General features: G+C 35.9%; 6 protein-coding genes across 9 annotated transcripts; 3 read left to right on the forward strand and 3 right to left on the reverse strand.

Moving 5' to 3' along the window:
• Positions 1-79: 79 nt before the first annotated feature.
• LOC128877242 (ATP-binding cassette sub-family C member 10) lies at positions 80-6758 on the reverse strand. Its single transcript, XM_054124386.1, has 17 exons — positions 6621-6758; positions 6232-6384; positions 5384-6139; positions 5049-5306; positions 4698-4971; positions 4388-4611; positions 3988-4225; positions 3637-3905; positions 3332-3559; positions 3056-3267; positions 2136-2994; positions 1838-2064; positions 1254-1760; positions 991-1182; positions 655-898; positions 433-572; positions 80-357 (listed from the first exon to the last, which is right to left on the reverse strand). Exons 2-17 carry the CDS (start codon positions 6373-6375, stop codon positions 240-242), a joined length of 4890 nt encoding a protein of 1629 aa, XP_053980361.1. The 5' UTR covers positions 6376-6384; positions 6621-6758; the 3' UTR covers positions 80-239.
• Positions 6759-6763: 5 nt separating this feature from the next.
• LOC128877251 (coiled-coil domain-containing protein 97) lies at positions 6764-8303 on the forward strand. Of its 2 annotated transcripts, none has more exons than XM_054124400.1 (3): positions 6764-7863; positions 7936-8098; positions 8182-8298. In XM_054124400.1, the coding sequence occupies exons 1-3, from the start codon at positions 6971-6973 to the stop codon at positions 8239-8241; spliced, it is 1116 nt and encodes a 371-aa protein (XP_053980375.1). In that variant the 5' UTR covers positions 6764-6970; the 3' UTR covers positions 8242-8298. The 2 variants fall into 2 exon arrangements, with proteins under 2 accessions (XP_053980375.1, XP_053980374.1); XM_054124399.1 differs by having other exon boundaries at positions 6765-7863; positions 8176-8303.
• Positions 8304-8794: 491 nt separating this feature from the next.
• On the forward strand, positions 8795-13422 carry LOC128877247 (vacuolar protein sorting-associated protein 35). 3 transcript variants are annotated; one of them, XM_054124392.1, is made up of 12 exons: positions 8795-8912; positions 9497-9695; positions 9791-9914; positions 10019-10214; positions 10276-10470; positions 10542-10625; positions 10699-10935; positions 11171-11319; positions 11390-11876; positions 11941-12360; positions 12426-12569; positions 12639-13422. In XM_054124392.1, exons 1-12 carry the CDS (start codon positions 8910-8912, stop codon positions 12816-12818), a joined length of 2418 nt encoding a protein of 805 aa, XP_053980367.1. In that variant the 5' UTR covers positions 8795-8909; the 3' UTR covers positions 12819-13422. The 3 variants fall into 3 exon arrangements, with proteins under 3 accessions (XP_053980367.1, XP_053980366.1, XP_053980368.1); XM_054124391.1 differs by having other exon boundaries at positions 8819-8912; positions 9476-9695; XM_054124393.1 differs by lacking the exon at positions 9497-9695 and having other exon boundaries at positions 8854-8912.
• On the forward strand, positions 13233-16331 carry LOC128877248 (tRNA (cytosine(34)-C(5))-methyltransferase). The gene is made up of 5 exons (XM_054124394.1): positions 13233-13422; positions 13589-15048; positions 15123-15490; positions 15565-15735; positions 15801-16331. Exons 1-5 carry the CDS (start codon positions 13357-13359, stop codon positions 16109-16111), a joined length of 2376 nt encoding a protein of 791 aa, XP_053980369.1. The 5' UTR covers positions 13233-13356; the 3' UTR covers positions 16112-16331.
• A 9-nt stretch (positions 16332-16340) lies between these two features.
• Positions 16341-22688, reverse strand: LOC128877246 (centrosomal protein of 104 kDa). Its single transcript, XM_054124390.1, has 16 exons — positions 21970-22688; positions 21031-21195; positions 20501-20712; positions 20231-20417; positions 19945-20156; positions 19634-19841; positions 19374-19521; positions 19171-19297; positions 18872-19098; positions 18540-18809; positions 18133-18346; positions 17873-18051; positions 17654-17799; positions 17475-17576; positions 17274-17399; positions 16341-17026 (listed from the first exon to the last, which is right to left on the reverse strand). The coding sequence occupies exons 1-16, from the start codon at positions 22007-22009 to the stop codon at positions 16959-16961; spliced, it is 2631 nt and encodes an 876-aa protein (XP_053980365.1). The 5' UTR covers positions 22010-22688; the 3' UTR covers positions 16341-16958.
• A 117-nt stretch (positions 22689-22805) lies between these two features.
• On the reverse strand, positions 22806-23901 carry LOC128877252 (dolichol-phosphate mannosyltransferase subunit 1). The gene is made up of 3 exons (XM_054124401.1): positions 23725-23901; positions 23388-23598; positions 22806-23317 (listed from the first exon to the last, which is right to left on the reverse strand). Exons 1-3 carry the CDS (start codon positions 23862-23864, stop codon positions 22907-22909), a joined length of 762 nt encoding a protein of 253 aa, XP_053980376.1. The 5' UTR covers positions 23865-23901; the 3' UTR covers positions 22806-22906.
• Positions 23902-24414: the final 513 nt, after the last annotated feature.

The raw sequence follows: 24414 nt of genomic DNA on the forward strand, positions 1-24414 counted from the left end.
TTTACAAGACAAAGTATTACTACATAACACTCATGTATTACAAATTCTCACATTATTCGTAGTCTTACATGTTACGATACAGTCCTCGAAAATTCGTACGAAAATAATTATAATCTATTGATTAAAATACAGTCTTCTTATCTATAATGTACAAGACACATTACGCTGTATGCAGCCGATAATCCTATTAGAAAAGAAAAATAAATATTCTTATCGGAAGACACGTAATCGCGTAACTTTTACTCTTTATCGGAAAATTCTTGACTCGCTAGATGATAGAAATGAGAATCAACGTTCTGAATCAGTAGATTCGGTTCGTCGAATTCTAGGACTTCGCCCTCTCCCATCACTAGAACTCTAAAACGGATGGAATATATTTATATAATATATAATATGCGTTTATGTAGCGAATCGTTAATATAATTATCATACCTATCACAGTGCATGATTGTTCTTATCCTATGTGCCACAGTGATAACCGTAGCGCTTTGGAAGGAAGATTTTATCGTCGTCTGAATAAATTTATCTGTCTCTTGATCAACATTGGCCGTGGCTTCGTCGATACAGATTATCTGTGGAAGAACATTTGAAACTTAATCTACCGTAAAATTCGATATCTCGACAATTTTTAAATAGAAAAACCAATATCGTTACCTTGGCATTGTGCAAAACTGCTCTTACTAAACAAAGTAATTGTTTCTGACCCGCGCTCAAATTACTGCCACTTTCGTCTAATGTAGCACCAAGCCCTCCCAGACGATACACTAACGAATGAATTTGGCATTTCTCTAACGCTTTATATACATGCAAATCTGAATACTGATTCAACGGATCAAGATTCTCTCTAACTGTACCCGAGAAGAGATACGGGTTCTGAGGTATAATGGTTAACCGTGATCTAAAACGATGCGTTACGATTACTTTAAGGAAACGAAACGTCCCGAGCACATAGGCTCGAGTGTTAAAAATCTGTTGCAAAAACAACGTTACCTTAATGCACTCAACTGTAGAGTTCGTATGTTAACGTTATCGATAGAAATACTGCCTGAATTGATCTCTGTCAATCTAAACAACGAAACGAAAAGCGAACTTTTTCCAGCACCTGTGCGCCCGACTACCCCAATCTTTTCTGCCGGTCGCGTGGCAAACGTAATACCGTTCAAAGATGGTACCAAATGTTCTCTGCAAAACATACCCTACCGTTAAAAATTATCCGCCTATATTTGAACGAACTCATCTCTAGTCGATCGCACCTGTATTTCAAAACGACTTCTTTAAATTCAACTACACCCTGACTTGGCCAAGCGTACGGTGGATTATTTCCTCTTACAGTTTCGACAGGTACGTTCTCTAAATACTGTTTTACGCGTTCGACCGCTATCATCTCCCGCTCCGTCTCGGTAAACGCATTCACCACACCGGATAATAGTCCGGTTACCGATAACGCGTATGTAATAACCAGACCTATTAAGCCAGGATCTGCTATGTTATACTGATGCTGTAAGACTGCTATATTGCTCACGCCTGCTAAAAGTGCGACCCCGATAAGTTGTAATCTTAATGCGAGCCACTGACTGACGGCGATCGACGCAAATTGCGTTTTCTGGCTGACTTCCAGCGAAAGTTCGTTTTCTTGTTTGAAACGAAATACGGTGCGAAAAGCTCTAATAGTAGATAATCCATGAAGGGTTTCGTTAAAATGCGCGTATAACGGCGAGAGAGCCTCGCTAGATAAGCGCTTCAATTCTCTCGATGTTAATCTGAAAAATATCAATCGAGTTATAAATATTCTTGTCAGCTTTAAATGCAAATTGCGGAAATATATATATATATGTACCTATAGTGATTTTGTATCCAATGGTAAACTGGTACGAGCGGAGCTAATACTAAGAGTATCCATGGTAAACCATAAGTTGTGACAATGATTGTTGCAAATAAGCCAAATAGTTGGGCGAATAATATATTTGCAATAAAGGGCAGGGTGTCGTCGATAGTGTATGTATCAGATGAAAATCTGTTAATGATTCTACCGAATGGTTGAATATCAAAAAATGTAGCTTTAGCCTAAACATACATGCTACATTTAATTTACAATATAGTACATTCGATAATCATCTTTTAAAGGAATTACGTACCCGTACAACAACCTTTAAAAGCTGTTTGTGTATAACAATGGCTGCTTGAATTCCACCATATGCAAACATAAACGCTCTCATTAATGTAAAAAGCGAATTGAGCACAGCTAACACAGCATAAACTGCTAAATAATGACCAGTGGTTAAATCGTCACTGTCTAGAAAATATTCTAAACGTGCAAGTTTCGAATTGTCCGTAGCGTTATTGGTTGCTGTTGTGTTAGTATGAGTAACCCAATAAGATAACCACAAGTCGGTAACGTTCTTAGAAATTTGCATTAATAACATGGAAAGAACTATTGAAATTGCTAAATAACGGCCTATAGCATTCACATAGCAAGTATATACACCGAGACGTACGGTCCCTTTTTGAGAACATTCTTCACCGAGCAAACGATCTGTTTCGCCTTCATTGATCCGAGGCATTTCTCTTGGTAAATCATCGATAGACATGATAACCAAATCCGATTCGTATGATTCCGAAGATAACAAATAGTCTTCTAAATTGGGTAGAACATCGCTCGGTTTACTCTGATTGATTATTCTACCTTTTGACATTTCTACTACCGAATCTGCGTGAACCAAGTACTGAGTCTGATGTGTACATAGCAGTCTCGTTTTGTTTCTCAACAAACCCAAGATAACATTTTCAAATACATAGTTGGCAACTTTTGGATCCAGTGTTGCTAAAACATCGTCTAACAAGTAGATATCTTTGTCCGCATAGACAGCTCGTGCTAAAGAAATTCGTGTCTTTTGACCCCCGCTCAAAGTATTTCCGGCTTCGCCGATAACTGTTAGATCTTTCTTGGGCAAGGAATTTAAATCGACGGTGAGGGCACATGCCTTTAATATCTGCCTGTTACGAATTTCGCATTTAGAATGTTCATAAATCCATGTTCGTATAATTCAATACTTACTTATATTTGTTGTAATCGTATGATTTTCCGAAAAGAATGTTATCTCGAATCGTGCCGCGTTGTATCCAAGGACTTTGTTTCACGTACGCAAAACCTTTCTCAATGTCGCTTACCGCTATCGTTCCGCGAAGTTTGGTAATCTCACCTAAAATACCGTCTAAAAGAAGCGATTTTCCACTACCCACTTTTCCCATAATCCCAATTAAGTGGCCCTAGAACAAGATATGCTCAGCTTACAATATTCTACACTGTCGCGACAGGCCACGATTTTATTACCTTTGGTACCGTAATATTGATATCGGGTAGAGTGAAAGTACCACTATCTTCGAACGTAACAGTTTTTCTAGATTCTGAACTAGTAGATGGTGTTGCAACATCTTTAGGAGCGTCGATGTCATTCCGCTCCATTCGTTTTGTACTTACATTAAACATGACGTTCTGAAGCATTAAGTCTACTCCAGATGTAGATTGCACATAATGCGATGATATATCTACATCCGGTAACTATGTTGAATAAAATTTGCGTAATTAGTATTTCGAATCGAAAATTTCACTTTTTTTTTATCGCAGCTTTCACTTACATCTAACATTCTCTGAATTCTTTTAAGCGACACCCAAGCTTCCGTAAGACCATTCAAGACCCATGGAAATGCATTTAGTGGACCTATTAGCATGTTCAGCAGTGCCATACCAGTAAATACTGTCTTTGCATCGAGTTTATTTCCAAGTAGTACATATGTAGCAAATGTTAATATAGAAATCAATACAGGTGTTGTGGCCCAAAAGTAAACACACAGTGCATCTAAATATTTCCTGCCGCTCAAATACTTAATTTCACTTTCTCGTAATTCTGAGTAAGAAAAAAATGACAAACAGTGACGAAAGAAAATTAATATTCTAGTATAAATTTATGTACACGAATATATACTAACTACAAATATTCCGCATAAAATGATCTTCCCAAACATTCAATTTAATTGTAGTTATTCCATGTAGTGTTTCCCCTATAAGTCTGACCCTTTGATCTTTACGTTCCATTAGTTTTGTACTAAGCTTCCCGATTCGATTTGCTATTATTTTATTTATGGGTATAAGCACTATCGCAAATGCCACCCCAGCTAAGAATGAAATTCCTATTTGTTCATGCAGAAGATACAATGTCACAACTAACTGAAAAAGTACGAATATAAAAAATATTTACTTACCCAGCAGAGAATAAAATATTTGTAGGAAAAAGTAAAATACTAGCAGATTCTAAGTTTCTACAAGTAGGCTTTTAAAATAGTTATTATAAAGTGAAATAAAGCGGACAGAACTATACTAAGAGATTACCTGCAATGGTATGCTCCAAAGAGCATGGAAGCTTGGACAACTATTAACGAGTCTATCGCTATCTGTACTCATGAAATTTACGATTTCACCGAAATTAAATTGCTGCTTTAACTGGACAATTGAGGAGTGCAAAGTTTTTTTATACAATAACGTTATAACAGCAGATCGAATTTTTAAACCAACAATAGACATCCAAAATGTAAAATGTGCATTGCAAAAAGCTCCTAAAATTCAAACCTTTTTGTAATTTATATGAAACTTGTTTTTAAGCTTCATCTAAAAACATAAATCGCCAGATTTTAATGCATACCTATTAAAGCACTAATAAATATTAATGATGCATATAGATATCCATATGAGACAGATTCATCCTTATCTTCGATGAAACCAACCAATTTATTCAATAATATTGGTCCCATGAATGATGTGCAATCGGTAATAAATTTTAAAATGCCAACTGAATAAAATTCCCAACCAAAACATTTATGTAATAAACGAAACAGTGTCATTTTGTTTCTAATCGTTTCTACATCTGTTTCCAACGTTAAGCCATTATTTTCCCTTCTGTCATTTACATTCCTGGGCTATAATATGGTATATGATTTTACGAATGTTTACTTCCGTCATTAAAATAACAGAGATAATTAAAATTTTAATTTACCACATTCTGCAAATGTTTATCAATTTTCTGACTAATTGTATTAGTGCTGATATATTCTGGTAAATCAAATAGATCGTCAGAATTATTTAATAAACCATGAACACCCTTTTTCATTAATGGATTTACCCAATTAAATAAAAGTTTGGAGATTGCTGTTGCATTCTCCATAGCAATCCCAAGATAAGCTGGGTCCTGTTCCTCTGGGAATCTTACATAAGAGGAATTAGGAGTACTCAACAGTGCAGTCTGTTCTCCTATCTATGAACATATTTTTAACTGAACTGTTGAAGTAAATTAACTCAACTGACAGAAGTACACAACTTATAATGACTTACTTCATTAAATTGAGACGATCTCATATCTTGGAAACTACCGTGACCTGGTATCAGAGTTATAGCATAGAGTATTAGTAGAGTAACTACACTGATACTGAATCCCAAGGACAAATTAGGCAAAACATCATTTCCCGGATTATGTCTGATATGACTTCGTAGTAATAATGCAGAAATAACAATTAGTAAAAGTATTAATGCCCGAATTGACACGGGGCCTCGTGGATTAAAATTTCTTCCTTTTCTCAAACTTAATATAAAACAAATATGAACAGCCCAAGCTAATCCTTCGGTACCTGCTACAAGGTAATCGATAGGTTTAGCAGCTGTTGCTTTATCTTTAACTGCACTTAATGCTGGATTGTAACCTTGTCTAGTAAGAATAGAAGAAGGTTCTGTTGTATTTAGAACACTACTCTTTGGAAACAAAATTGATTTTGTAAAGTCAATGGTACGATTCAGTCCATCTTTTATCTGATATACTACATCTGATGAGTCCCAGAGTGAACTTGAATTTTTATACGATTTCATGATAGATTTGTGAGTTATGGAATTATTAGATGGTATATCATTTGAGGGAACAACTGTAGTATTAGAAAGAATAATATATGCTCTAATTATAGGAAGGATTACAAGGCACATAGTAATTAAAATTCTAAATTTTATGGCGGGATCAGAGTCAACACGAAGAAGGGAATATGTATTTCTCTTTCCACAATGATATGCAGATATTATTGCAATACAGACTAAAACTGGTATCTGAAAGTTATAAGAAAAAATAGCCAATAAATAAAGTATGAACTTCACATGACCACCATATGAAGTTCAACAATCTATTAATTTTAAATTACCTGGAGACAAAGTTGTTGGAAGCAGACATCAAGATCACGCGTATCTGGATTCAATGGCATAATGCCTCCATGGTATCCACATAATTCTGTCCAATTCCATTTCCACGTTTCTATGAAATCATGATTTACCCAATTACTGCCCATATTTTATAGCTGCAAAAAAGTGTAAGAACAAAAACAGTATAAATATAAATTATATATAAAATATAATGTTTGTATTGTACTCGTTAAATATATTATATATTGTGAGTAAAACAATTATTGCTATTGCATCGAATTTAATACTTATTATTTAGAGTGTCACTTTCATTTACAAGGCAATTGATGGATACAGAACAATTTGATTTTTAGAACTACCTTGCAGGTTTATTATAAAATAAAATACTTACCTATTAAGCATGTATCCTAGTTTATTCAATAACAATATGTGTATATGTCAGTATTTATTACACATTTCGTGAAGTGTCATGTTTCGGAGTAATCTCATACCGAATTAAACTTGTTGGTTAGGTTTTCGATGACAGCCAGTGTCGATGACGCATCCGATGTCAATAGTGTGTCGCATCACAAGTTACAAATCACTTGAGGAAAACCATTAAATTAAAAATGACACGCGTATAAATATTATACACAACGAGCTACTGATAAATGAATCACAATTGTATCAATTCGATTATGTTCAGGCTGCCAATTTATGTGTAGAGATTAAAACACATTTCTTGGTTATGGTTGGTTAAACATGAGTGAAAAGGAACACAGTCAAGATTATGCATCAGAAATGACATTAAATGAAAAAGATAATAATAACTCAGAAGAGGGTATCCTGAATAAAGAAGAAGACACAAACTTGGAAGAAGAAATATTGAATCATGTAGGTAGGAGTAAAGCAATTTTCAAGAGCCAACAAAAAGAAGATCCAGATTTAACTTTTGAAGAAAAATTAACAATAGCACGTAATATACTAAAAAAGAGTTATTGTTTGTTTTTATCTAAATTTGGACGTTATATGAAGGAAGAACATTTAAAGTATTTTGAGAAAAGCAAAGACAAAGATTATGAAGTTGCTTACCATATTAATAGATTGCGAAGATATTTTAACAATTCAACAAGAGTGACTGATGTTAAAAATAGAAGATATCAAGCTTTGAAAACTTTAGTAAAGCAGGGAGAATACTTTAGTGAAACTGAGATGATGAAAAGAAATCCATTATTATACGAACATTTAATTGGACAATATATGACTGAAAAGCAAAAGAAAATAAGGGACAATATAGATACAACAAATATCACATTTGTAAATCTGTTAATGGAAAGTATTGATAGAGACAGTTTAAAACAGAAGCGGAAGTTACAAGAGGAAGAAGAACAAGATGTATTGGAAGAAACTGAATCAGATGAGGAGCAAGATGAAATTTATATTTCAAGAGATTTAAATTGTAGCAAAGAAAGTAATTTTCAATGGGGTAGACTACCTACATTACAGAATGAAATACACCATCAGAATATCCACAGGCAAATAAACAAAACTCCATGTAATATTTCGAACACAGAGAAACAAATACTGAAACAAGAATTCGTGAGCAATATGTATCAAAATTTTTTGGATGGAAGAGATTCTGACTTTGATTATAGGTATGTAAAATTTACTTTTACTAATAATATTTTAACTTACACATCTTAAACATATTTTGCTAATTATTTTAGCACTGTGGATGACAACGAAGCATATGATAACATAGATTTACGATCGCAAGACGAAGAAGACAAATATTTTGATTCAGAATCTCCTGAAAATGTATGTCCCTCTGAAGACAGAAGTGAAGTTGAGACTGAAGATGAATTGGATATTTATATGAAATCACTGAAGGTTAATTGATATTATTCAGTTTATGATAGGTTTACGTAAATGTTCAAATTTACAAAAGATAATTGTTTATTCGATAGGAACAGGTCACTACAAGTACGCTCTCTTTGGATAATCTTGTATGCGATAATTCCTGTAAGACATAATCTTATATATGTACGATATTATATATACTGCATTTGTAAATAAAAATCCTTAGAATCACTAATGATTTAAGTGTTTATTCATCATCTTGGAGTTATGTAAAAGTCTATTGTTTATTGAAAATAAATATTGCAAATATTTATTACGGTGGCGCCATCGGTGGGAAAACGCCCAAGTTTGTAGTGAAAATAGTTTTTGCTGTCGCCGCTAGATGGCGAATTGTTTTTTTTTTAGTGGCGCCATCGGTGGGGAAATCCCCAAGTTTGTAGTGAAAATAGTTCCCACTGTTTCTTTGCGATGGCGCCCCAAATATATTTTATTAAATTATTCTTTATTTTTCATAAATAAGCAATTAATACGATTGTTTGCTCCATAACATTACATATTATTTCAATATCTTATTTAAACATTATTATTATTAATGCAGCCATACTTATCGACACTTTGGTTAGTGGGGTCATCTAGCATCCACAGCAGGAACTCTTCTCACTACAAACTTGGGCGTTTTCTCACCGATGGCACCACTACACCCGCTCACTGAGCGGCTTAATGAGCGGTGGTCGTTCTGGATGCACTTGCTGACGGTGTCATTTGGTGTTACTTCTGTCGGTTTAGTGGTCGGTAGTATTTCCAGTGTAGAAAATAAACGTTCAGTTTTTCATAAAGAAAAATGGTAAGTACCATTGTTATTTCAAGAAGCATGTTAAATTATTGCTTGCGGAATCAATTGACTAAATGTCAATCAAATTTGAATGAAAATACATACAACTATCATATGGGAAAATAATCTTAAAACTACTGAGGTTAACTGTCGTAAAAATGTCGATGTTTATATTTAAGAACTCGACAAATATTTAAAAACCGTTTGATATTCTTTTTATCCTCTACTAAGTAATAAAGAAGAAACGCTTTTGTAACACATTTTTTTTATTGTATGATATTTTAGTCAAATTATAACTCTCTAATACTGTACAAAATTATGCCGAATATAAATGAAATTTGGCACCCAAAATCATATTTTGCTTTCAGCACGTATTCATTTTATGCGCATAATGCCCTTATGTTATTTGCTTCCTATATAATATATAAAACTCCTATTCTGAACTGGTGCTTAAATTTGTTACTATAATTTAATGGAACGGTTTTGTCCTATATTTTCCATTGTATGAGCAAAAAATAGTGCATGCCTGCATTGATTGGCTTACCTAGCATGGTACTACCTGGTGTTCCTGGTAGGTATCTTTGTTTTTCTCGCAGCCAATGACACCTGCCATAACTGGAGTAGAGGAGCAGGAAAAACTACTTGAAGATGCGATCGGTGTGGTTAAAGTGCAGGCCTTCCAAATGAAACACTGTCTAGATAAGTCCAAACTAATGGATGCATTAAAACATGCTTCTACAATGTTAGGTGAACTCAGAACTTCTCTTCTGAGTCCAAAGAGTTACTATGAATTATGTATGATTTTTAAATTTAACTACTCCTATCATATTGTAGAAAATATGTAGGAACCTTTATAAGAATATACTAATTTGTCTTACATTTAACTCTAGATATGGCTATTACTGATGAATTAAGGCACTTGGAACTTTACCTGTTAGATGAATTTCAAAAAGGAAGAAAAGTCACAGATTTATATGAATTAGTACAATATGTTGGCAACATTGTACCTAGACTGTAAGTCTGATGAAACAATGTCATGATGATATTAATATAATACATCATTTTGTCATACACACATTATTGGTCATATTTTGCTGATAATATATTCTGATTTATAGATATCTGCTTATCACAGTTGGATTGGTATACATCAAAACAACACCTGGTTTAAAAAGAGATTTGTTGAGAGATTTGGTAGAAATGTGTAGGGGTGTTCAACATCCCTTAAGAGGTCTTTTCTTAAGGAATTATTTATTGCAATGTACTCGTAACATATTGCCAGATGGTGCTGAAGGTGATGATGAAGATGGAAGTGTACGTATTACAGAGAAAAAAATATAAAACACATTAGTTTGTATATTGTATTTTTCTTTAGGTTCGTGACAGTATAGATTTTGTGTTGATGAATTTCGCAGAAATGAATAAATTGTGGGTACGCATGCAACATCAAGGTCATAGTAGGGATAGAGAAAGAAGGGAGCGAGAAAGAGAAGAACTTAGAATTTTAGTGGGAACTAATCTTGTACGGCTTAGTCAATTGGAGTCTGTAACTTTAGATAAATATAAAAAGGTGGAGCACAAATACATTCTACTTGTTAACAACTTTTTTTAATTATTAATTAATAATAAGACGATTTTTAGCTTGTTTTGCCAGGAATATTGGAACAAGTAGTCAGTTGTAGAGATGCAATTGCCCAGGAATATCTTATGGAGTGTATAATTCAAGTAAACAATTTTTTAAATATTTAAAATTATGATAAAGCAATAGTGTTACAAATTTATCTGTACTTTTATTTAGGTCTTTCCTGATGAGTTTCACTTACAAACACTAAATACATTTTTAAAGTCATGTGCAGAGCTGCAAAGTGGTGTAAATGTAAAAAATATAATCATTTCATTAATAGACCGTCTTGCAGCATTTAGTCAAAGATCAGATGGTGTAGGAGGACCAGGAAGTCCCAATCAAGTGCCAGGAATACCACAAGATGTAAAGCTCTTTGACGTTTTTAGCGATCAAATTGCCACTATTATACAGGTTGGTATGATTATACAACGAGAAAAAAATCAATGATTAATTAAATAATTAACACATAATTTATAAATTCAATGATGACCAGATACTACACAAAGTTGATTCAAATATGATCATAGTTATGAATATTCAAGTTATCCTTACTCGTCTAGTTTAAGTCTGAGAATAGTTTCCCACAATAGTCATTAACTTTTCTTTCATTATTTCCCACTCATAAAACTGATCTATTTCTATCTAGACTAGACAAGAGATGCCTTCAGAGGATGTAGTATCACTTCAAGTAGCTCTCATCAACTTGGCACACAAGTGCTATCCTGACAGAGTAGACTATGTGGATAAAGTCTTGTTAACAACTGTTCAAATATTCCAGAAACAAAATGTAGAAAAGTATGTACAACAGTATAGTAATACTAAGTCAAACATACATAGAAATTCAATGACTATAAAATATTTTCAGACTTGATTATAATAGTGCTGTATCAAGGGAGTTAGTAAGGTTAATGAAAATTCCAATAGATAACTATAAAAATATATTAACTGTTTTAAAACTGGAACATTTTGCTCCATTATTAGATTATTTTGATTACGAGGGTAGAAAATTGTTAGCTATTTATATAATAACGAACATTTTGGAAAATGAAACCTTAATACCAACTCAAGAACAAGTAGATGCAGTACTTTCTATGGTGTCTCCATTGGTGCAAGATCAGCCAGATCAGCCTAGCATTGAAGAAGATCCTGAAGATTTTGCAGAAGAACAGGGCCTCCTTGGTAGACTGATACATCATTTCAAGTCTGACACAGCTGATCAACAGTACATGATATTAAGTGCTGCTAGGAAACATTTCAGTGCTGGTGGAAATAAAAGAATAAAATATACTCTGCCACCGATTGTATTCCAAGCTTATCAACTAGCTTTTACATACAAGGGACTAAAGGATGAAGTTAGTTAATTAGTAAACTTTAATAAACACTTTTTAAACACAGCTTAACAATTACTCCTTACAGGATGAATGGTGGCAAAAAAAATGCCAAAAAATTTCTCAATTTTGTCATGCAACCATTAGTGCATTAATGAAGGCTGAATTGGCCGAGTTACCGTTAAGGTTATTTCTGCAAGGTGCAATAGCGATAGGTGAAATTCGTTTCGATAATTTTGAAGTGGTTGCATACGAATTTATGAGTCAAGCATTTTCTATATACGAAGATGAAATAAGCGATTCCAAAGCTCAACTGGCGGCTATTACATTAATCATTGCTACATTTGAGCAAATGAGTTGTTTCAGTGAAGAAAATGCAGATCCAGTGCGTAGTCAATGTGCTTTATATGCTAGCAAATTATTAAGAAAACCAGATCAGTGCAGAGGTGTTGCAACCTGTTCTCATATATTCTGGTCTGGAAAATCATTAGCAACAGGAGGGAAAGAAGTGAGTACCAATTTTTCCTAAATAATAATCAATCAAAGTATAATTAAACTATATAATTATTTTAGATGCAAGATGGAAATAAAGTATTAGATTGTTTGAAAAAGGGTATTAAGATAGCAAGTCAATGTATGGATACATCAGTTCAAGTCCAACTTTATGTTGAACTATTAAATCACTACATTTATTTCTACGAAAAAGGAAACACAGCAGTAAGAATTATTTGTACTTCTAAACATTTTATCATCAAATTCGAACTAATAAGTAATAATTCATTTTAGGTAACGGTTCAAATTTTAAATCAAGTAATAGCAAAAATTAGAGAAGAACTTCCTAACTTAGAAGTCAGTGAAGAAACGGAACAAATACAAAAACATTTAGCTAATACATTAGAACATTTAAGAAACAGGATGGAATCGCCAGAAGCAGATGGGCTTTCGTACCAAGGGCTTGTTCTTTAATGCAATCATTATGAATGACAATTTTGTATATAAAATAAATTGTGAAATTAATCGTTTATTAAATACATATATTTACAACCATTCAAACTACATTAATTTGTTTGCAAGACTTAAATTGTTAATACATCGAATATATTTTATTAGATCATAAAGCATACCCTGTATATTTGTTTTAATAAAACTTTAATGTATATATATAAAGGTTCACTTATTCATTTCCGTATAACATTTCTTGTTTCGATTTAATTTCGTATCTTTAACAAGAGAAAGTCACCAATAGAAACACCTTATTTTTCGAATATGCATTTTGATTGCTGCCAGAGATGGTGACTTTCTCATCAGCTTATCTACGGCTGCTTAAAGTGCGCCATCTAAAGGTTATTCATAGAGAATCATTTTGAGTCTTACTGCTTACTGTCTTACTTTCTCAGTCTTCTGTTGCTTGTTGGGATAAGTAGTCTTGTTTCATTTATTGATAATTATTGAACACGTGTTTATTCGTAAATATTATCAGAGACGTAATTATTATAAAGAAGTAATGGGTAAAGGCCGGAAAAATAGACCGAAGAAGAATTTCGCAGAAAAACGTCGTGAAAAACAGAAGGTACGAATTTAATTCCTGATCGTGAAAGGCATCAATTTTCTCATTTTTGGTTACATTTGTATTATAGTGCAATCAGCCTTTGTCAGTTTAGACATAAAGTATTTTGAAACTTCGGTAATTTTTTCTCAGTGATAGTAATAACACAAAATTCTTATAAATTACACAGAAAAAAGACGAATGGGACCATGCGCCGCATCATAGCTATGAAGACATCATTAGAGAAAATAACGATTTTGAAAATTATTACAAAACTCAGGGAATTGTTCCCGAAGATCAATGGGACTCGTTTATGAATACTATGAAAAAGAATCTACCAGTAGCATTTCGAATTACTGGATCAAAATCAGAAGCTAAAGCATTACTTGATACAATTAAAGGAGACTTTTTTAAAGAAATTTTAAATACAAGTATAGAAGATGAGTCTGAGAATAGTGATGAGGCACAAGATATATTACGATGCATACCATTTTATCCAGATGGATTAGCTTGGCAGTTACAATTAACCAGGAAAGACATTAGAAGATCCGAGGCATACTTTAGGTTACATAATTTTTTAGTTGTTGAAACAGAGTGTGGAAGTATCAGTAGACAAGAGGTGGTCAGCATGGTACCACCTTTAGTATTAGATGTAAAACCTTCTCACAAAGTATTAGATATGTGCGCTGCACCAGGTTCAAAAACAGCTCAGCTCATAGAAATGATACATTCCGAAGGTGGTCTAATTCCAGGAGGTTTTGTAATAGCTAATGATCTTGACCATAGTCGTTGCTATATGCTTGTGCATCAAGCAAAAAGGTTAAATAGCCCAATTGTTTTAATTATAAACCATGATGCCTCTTTACTGCCTAATTTCACTTCCACAAAACCAGATGGCACGAAAGAACCATTAAAATTTGATAGAATACTGGCTGATGTACCATGTAGTGGTGATGGTACAATGAGAAAAAATCCAGACATCTGGTGTAAATGGAATCCAGCAAATGGTAACAATCTCCATGGAATTCAATACAGGATAGCAAAAAGAGGATTAGAGCTATTGGACGTTGGAGGAAGAATGGTATATTCTACTTGTTCGCTAAATCCAATAGAAAATGAAGCTGTACTTCATAGACTTCTGGTTGAAACAGAAGATTCTGTCCAGATTGTTGATGGCAGAGACTTTGTTCCTGGATTAATATGCGATCCGGGTGTATCACACTGGTTACCTGCATCAAAAGACTTACAATATTATAAATCATGGGAAGACGTACCAGAACAGTGGCAAACACAAGTTCGGCCAAAAATGTTTCCTCCAAAACCAGAGGATGCTGCTAAGTTTCATTTTGAACGATGCATGAGGATATTGCCACACCATCAAGATACAGGAGGTTTCTTTGTTGCTGTTTTGGAGAAGGTAAAGCCATTACCATGGGAAAAATGTGATTCTGAAGGAGACAAGGAAGAATTAAGTTTAGAAGATGAAGTAGAGAAAGATAAGGGAAAGCATTTAACGCTTGGCAAAAGACCGTTAGATGACGATGACAAACCGCGTGGACCCAGAAGAAAACGTAGAAGACGTAGTGGATTCAGGGAAGACCCATTCGTGTTCTTCAAAGATGATCAGGAGGAAGCGTGGTTATCTATTAAGTAAATTGCAGGTGTTATTAATTTTATATTTATATTGATTGTTTTTTATTTTTATTTTTTTTTTTATTTTTCAGAAACTTCTACGATGTAACCGATAAGTTCGATCCAAAATGTTTACTAGTTCGAAATCTCAATAGAAAAAGGAAAACCATCTATTATGCATCGCCCGAAATTCGCAACGTTGTTATGTCTAACGAATCTGAAATAAAATTAGTAAACACGGGAGTAAAATCATTTGTTCGATGCGATAATAAATATATGGTTACCCCATTCAGACTTGCTTGGGAGGGTTTGCAATCCCTTGTTGAGTTTATTGGCGATTCTAGAAAAGTTAATTTAACTAAAGATGATTTGATAACGTTATTACAAAATAACAATCCTTCGAAACCACCCGAGATTATAAAACTTAGCCCAGAAACACAAGAACGTTTAGGAAAACTCGGTAATGGAGTTAATATTTTTGAAAGAAATATTTAAAAAATTTAATTGTAAAAGTTCATTCGTATTTTATTTTAGCGTCCGGAAGTTGTATACTTCTGTACAAAGAAATAAAGACCGAGGAGAATCCAAACCCGTTAAATTTACAAATGGTGGGATGGAAGGGTATCATGTCCCTGAGAGCTTACGTTCCTAAACACGATGCAATTCATTACTTACGTTTGTTAGGAGTTGACTGTTCGCAATTTGGTACGTGTTTATAGAACGTATAGTGTGATTTATGATTAATTTTTTATTCAAAATTTATATTGCAGAGATAAATAAATTCAAGGAGAATCGAGAAACCCTTGCCTCCGAAGAATTAGATAATGTCAAAAGTTGCGAACCGGAAGTTACTATAAAAATCGAAATTGATAATGACGAAGTTACCGTGAAGGAAGATGTTTCGAAAGTAGTTGCTAATAGTGATATTATCAAAAAGGAAAACGTTTTGAAAGAAGTTACTAATGATGTTACCGAAAATGAGAATATTTCGAAAAAAGTTACTAATAACGAAGTTCTTAAACAGGAGAATATTTCGAAAGAAATCGACGAAACAAAAATTTCAAACGAATCGAAAGAATGATACGCATTTTCATAATATAAATTGCAGTTCCTTTAATATCTCTATAAATATCAGTTGTAATATGCTTAACACTAGTAAAAAAATGTTTATTTCATTTAAAGTTCAGTGATGGTGCTCCACTTGGTGGAATGCTGAAAACAGACAAGGTGGATATTTTGTAATGTACGATGATAAAACTTAACAAGAAATACAAATAAAATGTTCTTACAGGACAAGAAAACGACAGTAGTATTATAATGGGAAATGCCGTTTTTACTATCCATTTTCTATGAAATAATTTATGAAATTACATGTAATATTTTACGTAATTTGAGCGAGAAGTACTCTTTCCTTTTTCGTTATTTTCAACTACTATGTCCAGGATATTATACTGATAGATTACAGTATAAATATTATAAATATGGCCGGATGCGAAGGAATCATTAATTGAAAAATGGCCAATGCCATAATGTTTAATAATATGTTATTAGATTGTATGGAACTCCTTGCTTCTACCGTATTTTAAATTTGAAAAAGATGACTATCCGTTTCGTGCATTGACATTCGTTTCGAATTGTATTACACGTTAGTTAGATTTTCTTCTTTTTTCGATATAGTTGATACCAAGATTCTTAGTGTTCTACGGATTAGATTTCAATGTACGACTAGAAATTTGTTCAACATAGAGGTATTTCTACTAATGAAGGACGGGTTTTCCTATAAAAAACATTTAAATACAAGTAGAAATATGAAAAATGCTGAATAGCTCGTAACGTATAGTTAAATTATATGTATATATAAAAAAAAAAAAGAAAAATCTTCTCTAAAACTCTTTATACTCCGAATTGTTCGAAGTTGATGGTTGACGCTAGTAATCTCTACTAGTTGGTGAGGTCATTTTTCCTCCGAGATGAGAATTGGATGGAGACTTTGAACCTATAAGCGAACCAAATTAATTTTGCATCCTTGAAGTATGTACTGACCGACCACGTTAAGTTGCCGAGTGTTTGCAAACTAGAGAGAATCGGGGAAAAGGGATTAGGCTGCTCGCTCCACTCGATACATACTACAATAATAAAAATACGTATATCTCGAGGCGGAGCGGCGAATCTAATTCGACACAAAATGGCCGGTCTGTACATGCATGTATATATATAACATATTGAACCGTTATCGAACTTACAGGTTTTCGCTAGTTTATTTCTTGGATTATTTGTACAAGGATGTTCACCCATGAGATGCTCTCTCCATTTATTTTGATTCACGAGACTAGAGCAGAGCGGACAACGGTCGTATCCTTCGATGGGTTCTGTAACGTAAGCGAATAATATGTAAAGTATTTCTGACATACTGATCTTATCTTACAGTGCATTGTCGTGCATACTTGTACACTTGTTATTATTTCTGTGTTCCTCAAATGAGTTTTCATGGACTGCCAATTTACACGTTTCGCATTTCACGTAATTGCTTCTCATATCGCATTCGTCTGAAAGAGACGAAGTGAATTTTAACGTTGAACGTCGTTTAATTAGGCACATATAAGTCCCGTAATGGGGTACTCACTTAACAAGTGAAGATTTAAATACGAAATTTCCACTACTTGCTTACACGCTTCGCATTTCGTCAACATCGGGCAGCTTCTCCAATAATGGATATTTAGTCCTTCTTCGGAATAGCTTTGTCCTTTGGACAGGCAGAATATGCACATTCTAAGAAGAAGAAAACATATATACAAACAATATTGTGCAATGTATCTTTCTACTGCAATTGTAGCTCACTCACTTGTCACCTTTGTGATCCGTGCTATTCTCGGACGGAGACGTGACGCTCGTTGAGCTTCCTGTACTAACAACAGGACTCGTTCTAGATGGAGACTTTGTTAAGTTAGCTACATTATTCTCCGTCGATTTCGTCCGCGTCGGTGTCGTCGTTTTGTGACACGCGTCCGCTTCCTTTTTTCTCTGTTAAGCGACATAAGGAAACGCACAGTCACAAACGTTTACGAAGATCGGCTTTTCTCTATTTACAAACTCTCTCTCTACCTGAAGATCGATGAGATCGAATTCGTGAAATAGTTGACGATACAACAGGTTCCGCCTGGTAATATCGTCATCCGGAGGCAATTGCTTTCGAACTAATCTAGGATTCACTTTGTACACCAGCACCAGAATCCTCTCCGATACTTTCCTAACTGCTTCCGCCGGATGATGCAAACCCGAGGAACCCAATTCTGACAACGTTCGACAAGTGAGTCCACTGCAACAATTACAGTGCCTTATCAGAGTAATTGCGTTTTAACGGTCCAGGCTTAATATCAGGGTTCGACCTCTGCCAGCAACATTTTCGAGCAAGATCCCATTTAATGTTGCAGACAGAGGTCTCATCGTCCTAGATTGATCGCACATCGAACACGAAATCGTGCAATCAAAGTTACGTTTTTTAGAGTCACCTTTGTTTGTCGGTAGAAATTCCATGGTTCAGAATCAACTGCTCCACCATTTCGAGCCTACTGAGGGCCAGTCTTTGATGCGTGCTACTGCTTACGGGTCTCGTCAAATGTACCGGTATTATATGCAATTCTCTGACGCATTTGCAGTCTGCCATACTCAGTATCGTGTGCACAGCCATATTATGAATTCTCGGAGTGGTGTCGCCCGACTTTGTCAACAGTTCTGGAAGTAGACGCTCCACGCTTCTCACGATTTCGGTTGACGATACTCTAAAGAAAAACGGCAATTTGTGATCGATTCGTCGGGCAGCGATACCTCCAAACGATTATACCTGTCTGACGCAAACTCCGAAAAGAAAATCCTGATCAATTGCGCTGCCAGGCTATACACACTGAACACTTTATCCCTGAGAGCTCTGTGTAGTAGCAAAATTGCAGCTCTGGCTGTTTTATTCGCCGAATGTTTCGAAACCTCCGAATCGAACGTTTTTAATTCCTCCTTCAGCTGCATCAGCCCTTCCTCCTTATCCGTAAATTGTTTCGAATAGAATTTTTCTACCTGAACGATCAATTATATCAGTTATCGTAGTTTAGAGATCGGTCGAACCTATCGCTTTCAAACTTGCATCACCATTTCCATTCCGAAGACAGCTATAGGTAACGCGGCTTGCTTCTTTTCCCTGTCGTTCAACTTTGAGATCATCTTCGTATCCGTGTTCTCCATGTGGCATTCTCTCGTGAATTCGTTCGTGTGCGAACTGAAATTATTATTATCATCGATAAAGGAACTTTACTAGCGAGTAATATTCGTCTTACGAAAAGCAAAAATCTTACTGTCTTAAGGCAGGAATCGTTCTCTCCTCGTAAGCTTCGTAACTGGATCGAAGCGCAGGTCCTGCGGACTTAGTCTTCCGTCTGAGCGATCCTTTGTTGCAATTGTTTTGCCTTTCCACGACTCCGTTCGTAGGACTGTCGGTGACTTCTATATAATTAAATAGATTGGGATTAGATGATTAACCGGCGAGTTGGAGAGGAAATTCTTTCTTTTTTTAAACTCCCCAAGCGAGGAGACTTAATAAATAATTAAACTGTACCGGGACTGTTTGGTTTTTGATGCAGTGGCGAAACGGGTGGTTGATGCGCGGGTCCGGTTGGCGATATAGCTCCGTCGCGATTAGGCGGGATCACCAGCCTCGGAGGAGACGTGATATCTTCGGGAACAGTAGCCGTGTTCGAGGTACAGGTGTCTACCGATATATGTTCCTTTCCCTCCACCGACGACAAGTTGTTTTTTTCCAGTGGCTATTTACGCGCGGGCAAAGTATACGTGACTAAATAATTTCAATACACCGCTCTTCTATAGAAGTAGGAAGATCTGTTGATAGCGAATAAATTTGATTCTAACCCCGTGAATTTCGAGTAGATCTTGCACCTCCAGACTTTGGTAGACTTGCTGTCTGTATTGTTGCGCTTGTGCCTTCTTCGCTTTGGCTTTATCGTAGTCTTCCAACGCTATAGCATACTTTTTCTCTAATTCGTACTTTCCAAGGCGTTCCCCGGCTTTTCGCAGATTCTCCATGGCTATCTTTAACTTCGAAGCGTATTCGAATCTCTCCTCTGAAAATACATTCGCGTTCAATTTTCTACGAAATCTTTTCTCCACGTTCGGACGATATTTTTCTTGGGCTCACCTTCTACAGCCTGCAACTTTTTCGCCTCCATTTGTCTGATGATTTTAGCGACCTCGCGATCGACGTACATCTCGAAGGCTAGATCATCATACGGGGACGTGTAGTGAGGATTGTACGGAGCGTCTCCTTGTCCCGTCAGCTCTTGTCCGTACGGTTCGCCGAGGATATTGATAGCGATAAGGCCGACCTACGGTATCGTGCGATTGTCAAATGTATTTAAAAAGAGTAACTACATGTGTCTAGGATTAAAATCAGAAATTTATAATGTACCTGCTGGTAAACGTTGTGCGCGTTACTATGCGGTTTGTGCAGTCTCAGTTTCAAGGAGACAGCCTCTGTCTCCGGAAGTGCTACGCTCTTAAGCTCTCTGCTTTTGTACATAGTAGAAGCATTGTCGGACAATGTAATGTAACCCAAATAACTGAACTCCGTCGTAACCGAGGCATTCTCTTCTCTCGACGTCCATATTTCCAGCTTTTCAGCTGTAGCGAAAGGATTAGAATATAAATGTTAAAAAAATTCTAAATAGATTCTGTTACGACTGAGAACAAATATTTCGTAGACACTGCGAGATTGTTCGGCATTCAGCACCGAGTGGAATGAGAAAGGAGGGTGAAATGGAAAGCGTATAATGAAGGCAACCCCAGGAAAACGTGGTTGGACTGTTAATTTAATCTTCTTTCATTACTGAATTGCTTCTTAGAGAAATCTGAGAGGTATTCTCAGTCGCGTCTCGGTAATCTCGAACTCGCCGAAATGTTATTCGACGTAAGATTACTTTTCCGAAAGAGTCAACTTACGTATAAGGTACTGATGAGCCAGGACTTGTATTCTCGTAAGTTTCGTCGGTCCGTGGAGGCGCAGGATGAGTTCCTGAGGATACGTACATTTTCTTGAACTTTGCCACCCTCTTACCGTCGGTCCATGAACGTTCAGTTCCAGCGAAGAGTGCCTGTCCTCTTCGCCTATGATCATTCGAAACGTTACAAGGTCAGACAATCGTTCAAACGAATAAATTCAAAAGGCGATCGATCATAGATTAACGCGATATTTCGCCGAACGAAAATTTGATTATTTCGTGTTGTTCCTCCACGAGGAACTTTCTAGCCGCTTTTACCTAAATCGTTGGCTACATCGCGTTATTTTATCTCGCCGCATCCATTCTCTTTTCCGAACAAAAATGGAGATTCCCGTGCAATCGATAAAGTTTTAACTCTGAAATTATATTTTCAAGGGTGCATCTTCGGCACGAAACGGTGTCACGCGATACTGCGGCTCGGTGTACGCTTTGATGACCACAACAATTCGAGATATGCGTTACGGCGTATTGTCGCGTATACTTCAATCGGAAATATCTAGACGAACAATTCGGTGCGACTAAGTGCACGAAATACGAGTCGGTTACGACTTCATTGATCATTCGCCGAGAGCGATTCGCAACGTAAAGGAAACGCACGTGTCGAGTCGTCGATGTTAATCTATTTTTTTTGCAGAATCGTCAACGGAAACATAAAATACTTTCGATACGAAGAATTAATGTCTGCGTGAACACAAGCACGCAGCTTTATACGATCTGAAATCCGAAAATGCTCGAACGATTATATCTTCTTTGCTTTTTTTTTTTTTTTTAAACCACATGGCGTTTCCACGATGTTTTTCAGGTCTAAGACAGATTCGCGCACAACTTAAGGTTAACGTCGTTGAATTTGTATCACAATCACTATTCGATGTGTTCTTACTGGTGGCGTACACGACGTGGAATCCGATTTTTCTTGGCATGGTGGTTTTCCGACGACGAAAACGACGAACCGTAGAAGCTAACGGATGGACGTAAAAAGGAAAAAGTGCGACGGGAGAGAAGGGGAAACGAGGAAAATGTCAAAATCTAAAAGGCACAGCCATTTGAAAGCTCGATAAGGGGGAGCTTGCAAGTTTCACCCCGGTGCGTAGGTAACCCCACTTGCACGTCTGTCCGCGGCGAAGCTTGCGACAGAACTGGCGGACCGCACTCGTTCTGCGAGCGGAAACTCCGCTCTTGAACCGTTTTCACTCGTCGGAAGAGCCGCTCTCGTGATTTCGAGTCCTTTTATAAGAAACGAGAAAAGCAACCGTTCGGTAGAACGTGTTAAAAGGCAACTAAATGTTTATTCTCTTCGTAGTTTTTACATTACTATCTTAACAATTTGAGACGAGTTATAAAAATATATCAACGATATATCGTAGACTGAAAATAAACTTTGAACATTTAATTTTCCATTTTGTTATTAAGGAGAAATTAAGTTAGGATCGGCGATGTTTAAGGATTTCTAACGCTATGTTTCTTCGTACGTGGCACATTGTGACACCGTCTTATACTTGGCTCAAGTTGAAATACATATAGACTGTAATTTCGTAATGGATCAATAAACGGAGGCTGCGTGACGTCAGAGGGTGCGGCGAGGGTGGAATTGCTCGCGAGAATCGTTATCGTGTCGGTCATTCACGACCACGTGCGTATCGGCACGTGCTTTTTCATTTTTAAAACGGACATTTGCGTTAACGAGATAGATAAATTATTTCCAACTTGTTTTAAAATAAAATAAACGTTTATCGAAGTATAATTTTTATTTATACAAATGTTGATTTGCATGTAGTCTTATATAATACAAGTAAAAAATGTTGGAATTTCATGGAAGTCTATGTAGTGGCAAAAAGATACAGGAGACCTTTTGCAAATTGAAAGATTTCAGACCCTCCCAATTTTGATACCCCATAAACGCGATCCACAAAGGTGATTGGTACTTCTCCAATGGTATATTTATATTGCCTTGCTCTAACAATCATTTCCATCTGAAAAACATATCCTTTTGACACACAGGATTGTATCAATTTCTCCAGTACATCTCTTTTATATAATCTGAAACTTCCTGTAAGATCTGAGGCCCCAGGTCTTAACAAAATTTGCGTCAAGAAATTTGCTCCTCTGCTAACCAATTTCCTCTTGAAGTCCCAACCATAAACTCCTCCACCTTGGGCATATCTTGTACCACTGACAATGTCTAAATCCAAGTACCTTTGCTGTTCTATCATTTTGGGTATGAATTTAGGCTGAAATGGATGAGCAAGCATAAGTTTCAACAACATAAACCGACAATTATTTTAAGAGTGAATTATATACATGATGAGACAGATCAGCATCCATAATAACAATGAAATTTCCTGTGGCATGTTTGATCCCATGCATATATGCTGTCCCCAACCCAAGTTTCTTTTCTCTTGGCCTCAACAATATTTTGTCCGGTCCATAGAGACTCTGCAGCTGTTTAGCCATATCCAATGTTCCATCTGGAGAACCATCGTCTATCACGATTATCTCATAATCAAGTTCGCTAGAATGTTGTACATTGTCGCTTGACTGATCAATTTTACAGACTTCGCATTTTTAATTCTTTAATTTCACCGTACAGGATTTACGGATTCGTTCATAATCGAGGTTATGTTGTCATTGTAATTACCTCGCGTCCATGTACTTAACGATAAGCCAAATAATTATAGGTAAATTCTCGACCTCGTTGTACGTCGGGAGCAAAATCGAGTATTTGTCATTCTTCCCCAATTCCTTTATATCTTTCCGCGTTTGTTCTTTTTCTACCATCTTGACAGCACTTTTAGATCGACCACGTTGTGATAAGAATGAGATCTACCTTACCACGGTTTCAGTGGCGCCATCGGTGGGAAAACGCCCAAGTTTGTAGTCAAAATAGTTCCCACTGCTTCTGTAAGATGGCTCTACAAACCATCATTGTCGTCGCCATTTAGTGTTAGAGAGACCGAACTAACTTCGGAGTTTGATCTCTATCGGGAAAACGCTCAAGTTTGTCTTCGAATAGTTTCTATTTCCACTGATAGATGGCGTTATTTTTACTTTCATTGCAGTCGCCATCTAGCGTCAAGAATACGAACTAACTTTACTACAAATTTGGGCGTTTTCTCACCGATGGCGCCACTATCATTAAAACTCCGCTCACTGAGCAGCTTAGTGAGCGATGACCTTTTTAGATGCACCCATTTACGTGGCTTGATAAACTTATCAATAAAGCAATGATGTTTCGATGACGTGTCGTTCATAACAATGGACTACGTCGTTAGGAAAAAGAACTGCGATCTTCGACCTTAAAATGTATACTTCAGTGTGCTACATTTTT

The sequence above is a fragment of the Hylaeus volcanicus genome, chromosome 5 (genome assembly GCF_026283585.1).
Source record: "Hylaeus volcanicus isolate JK05 chromosome 5, UHH_iyHylVolc1.0_haploid, whole genome shotgun sequence".
NCBI lineage: Eukaryota > Metazoa > Arthropoda > Insecta > Hymenoptera > Colletidae > Hylaeus > Hylaeus volcanicus.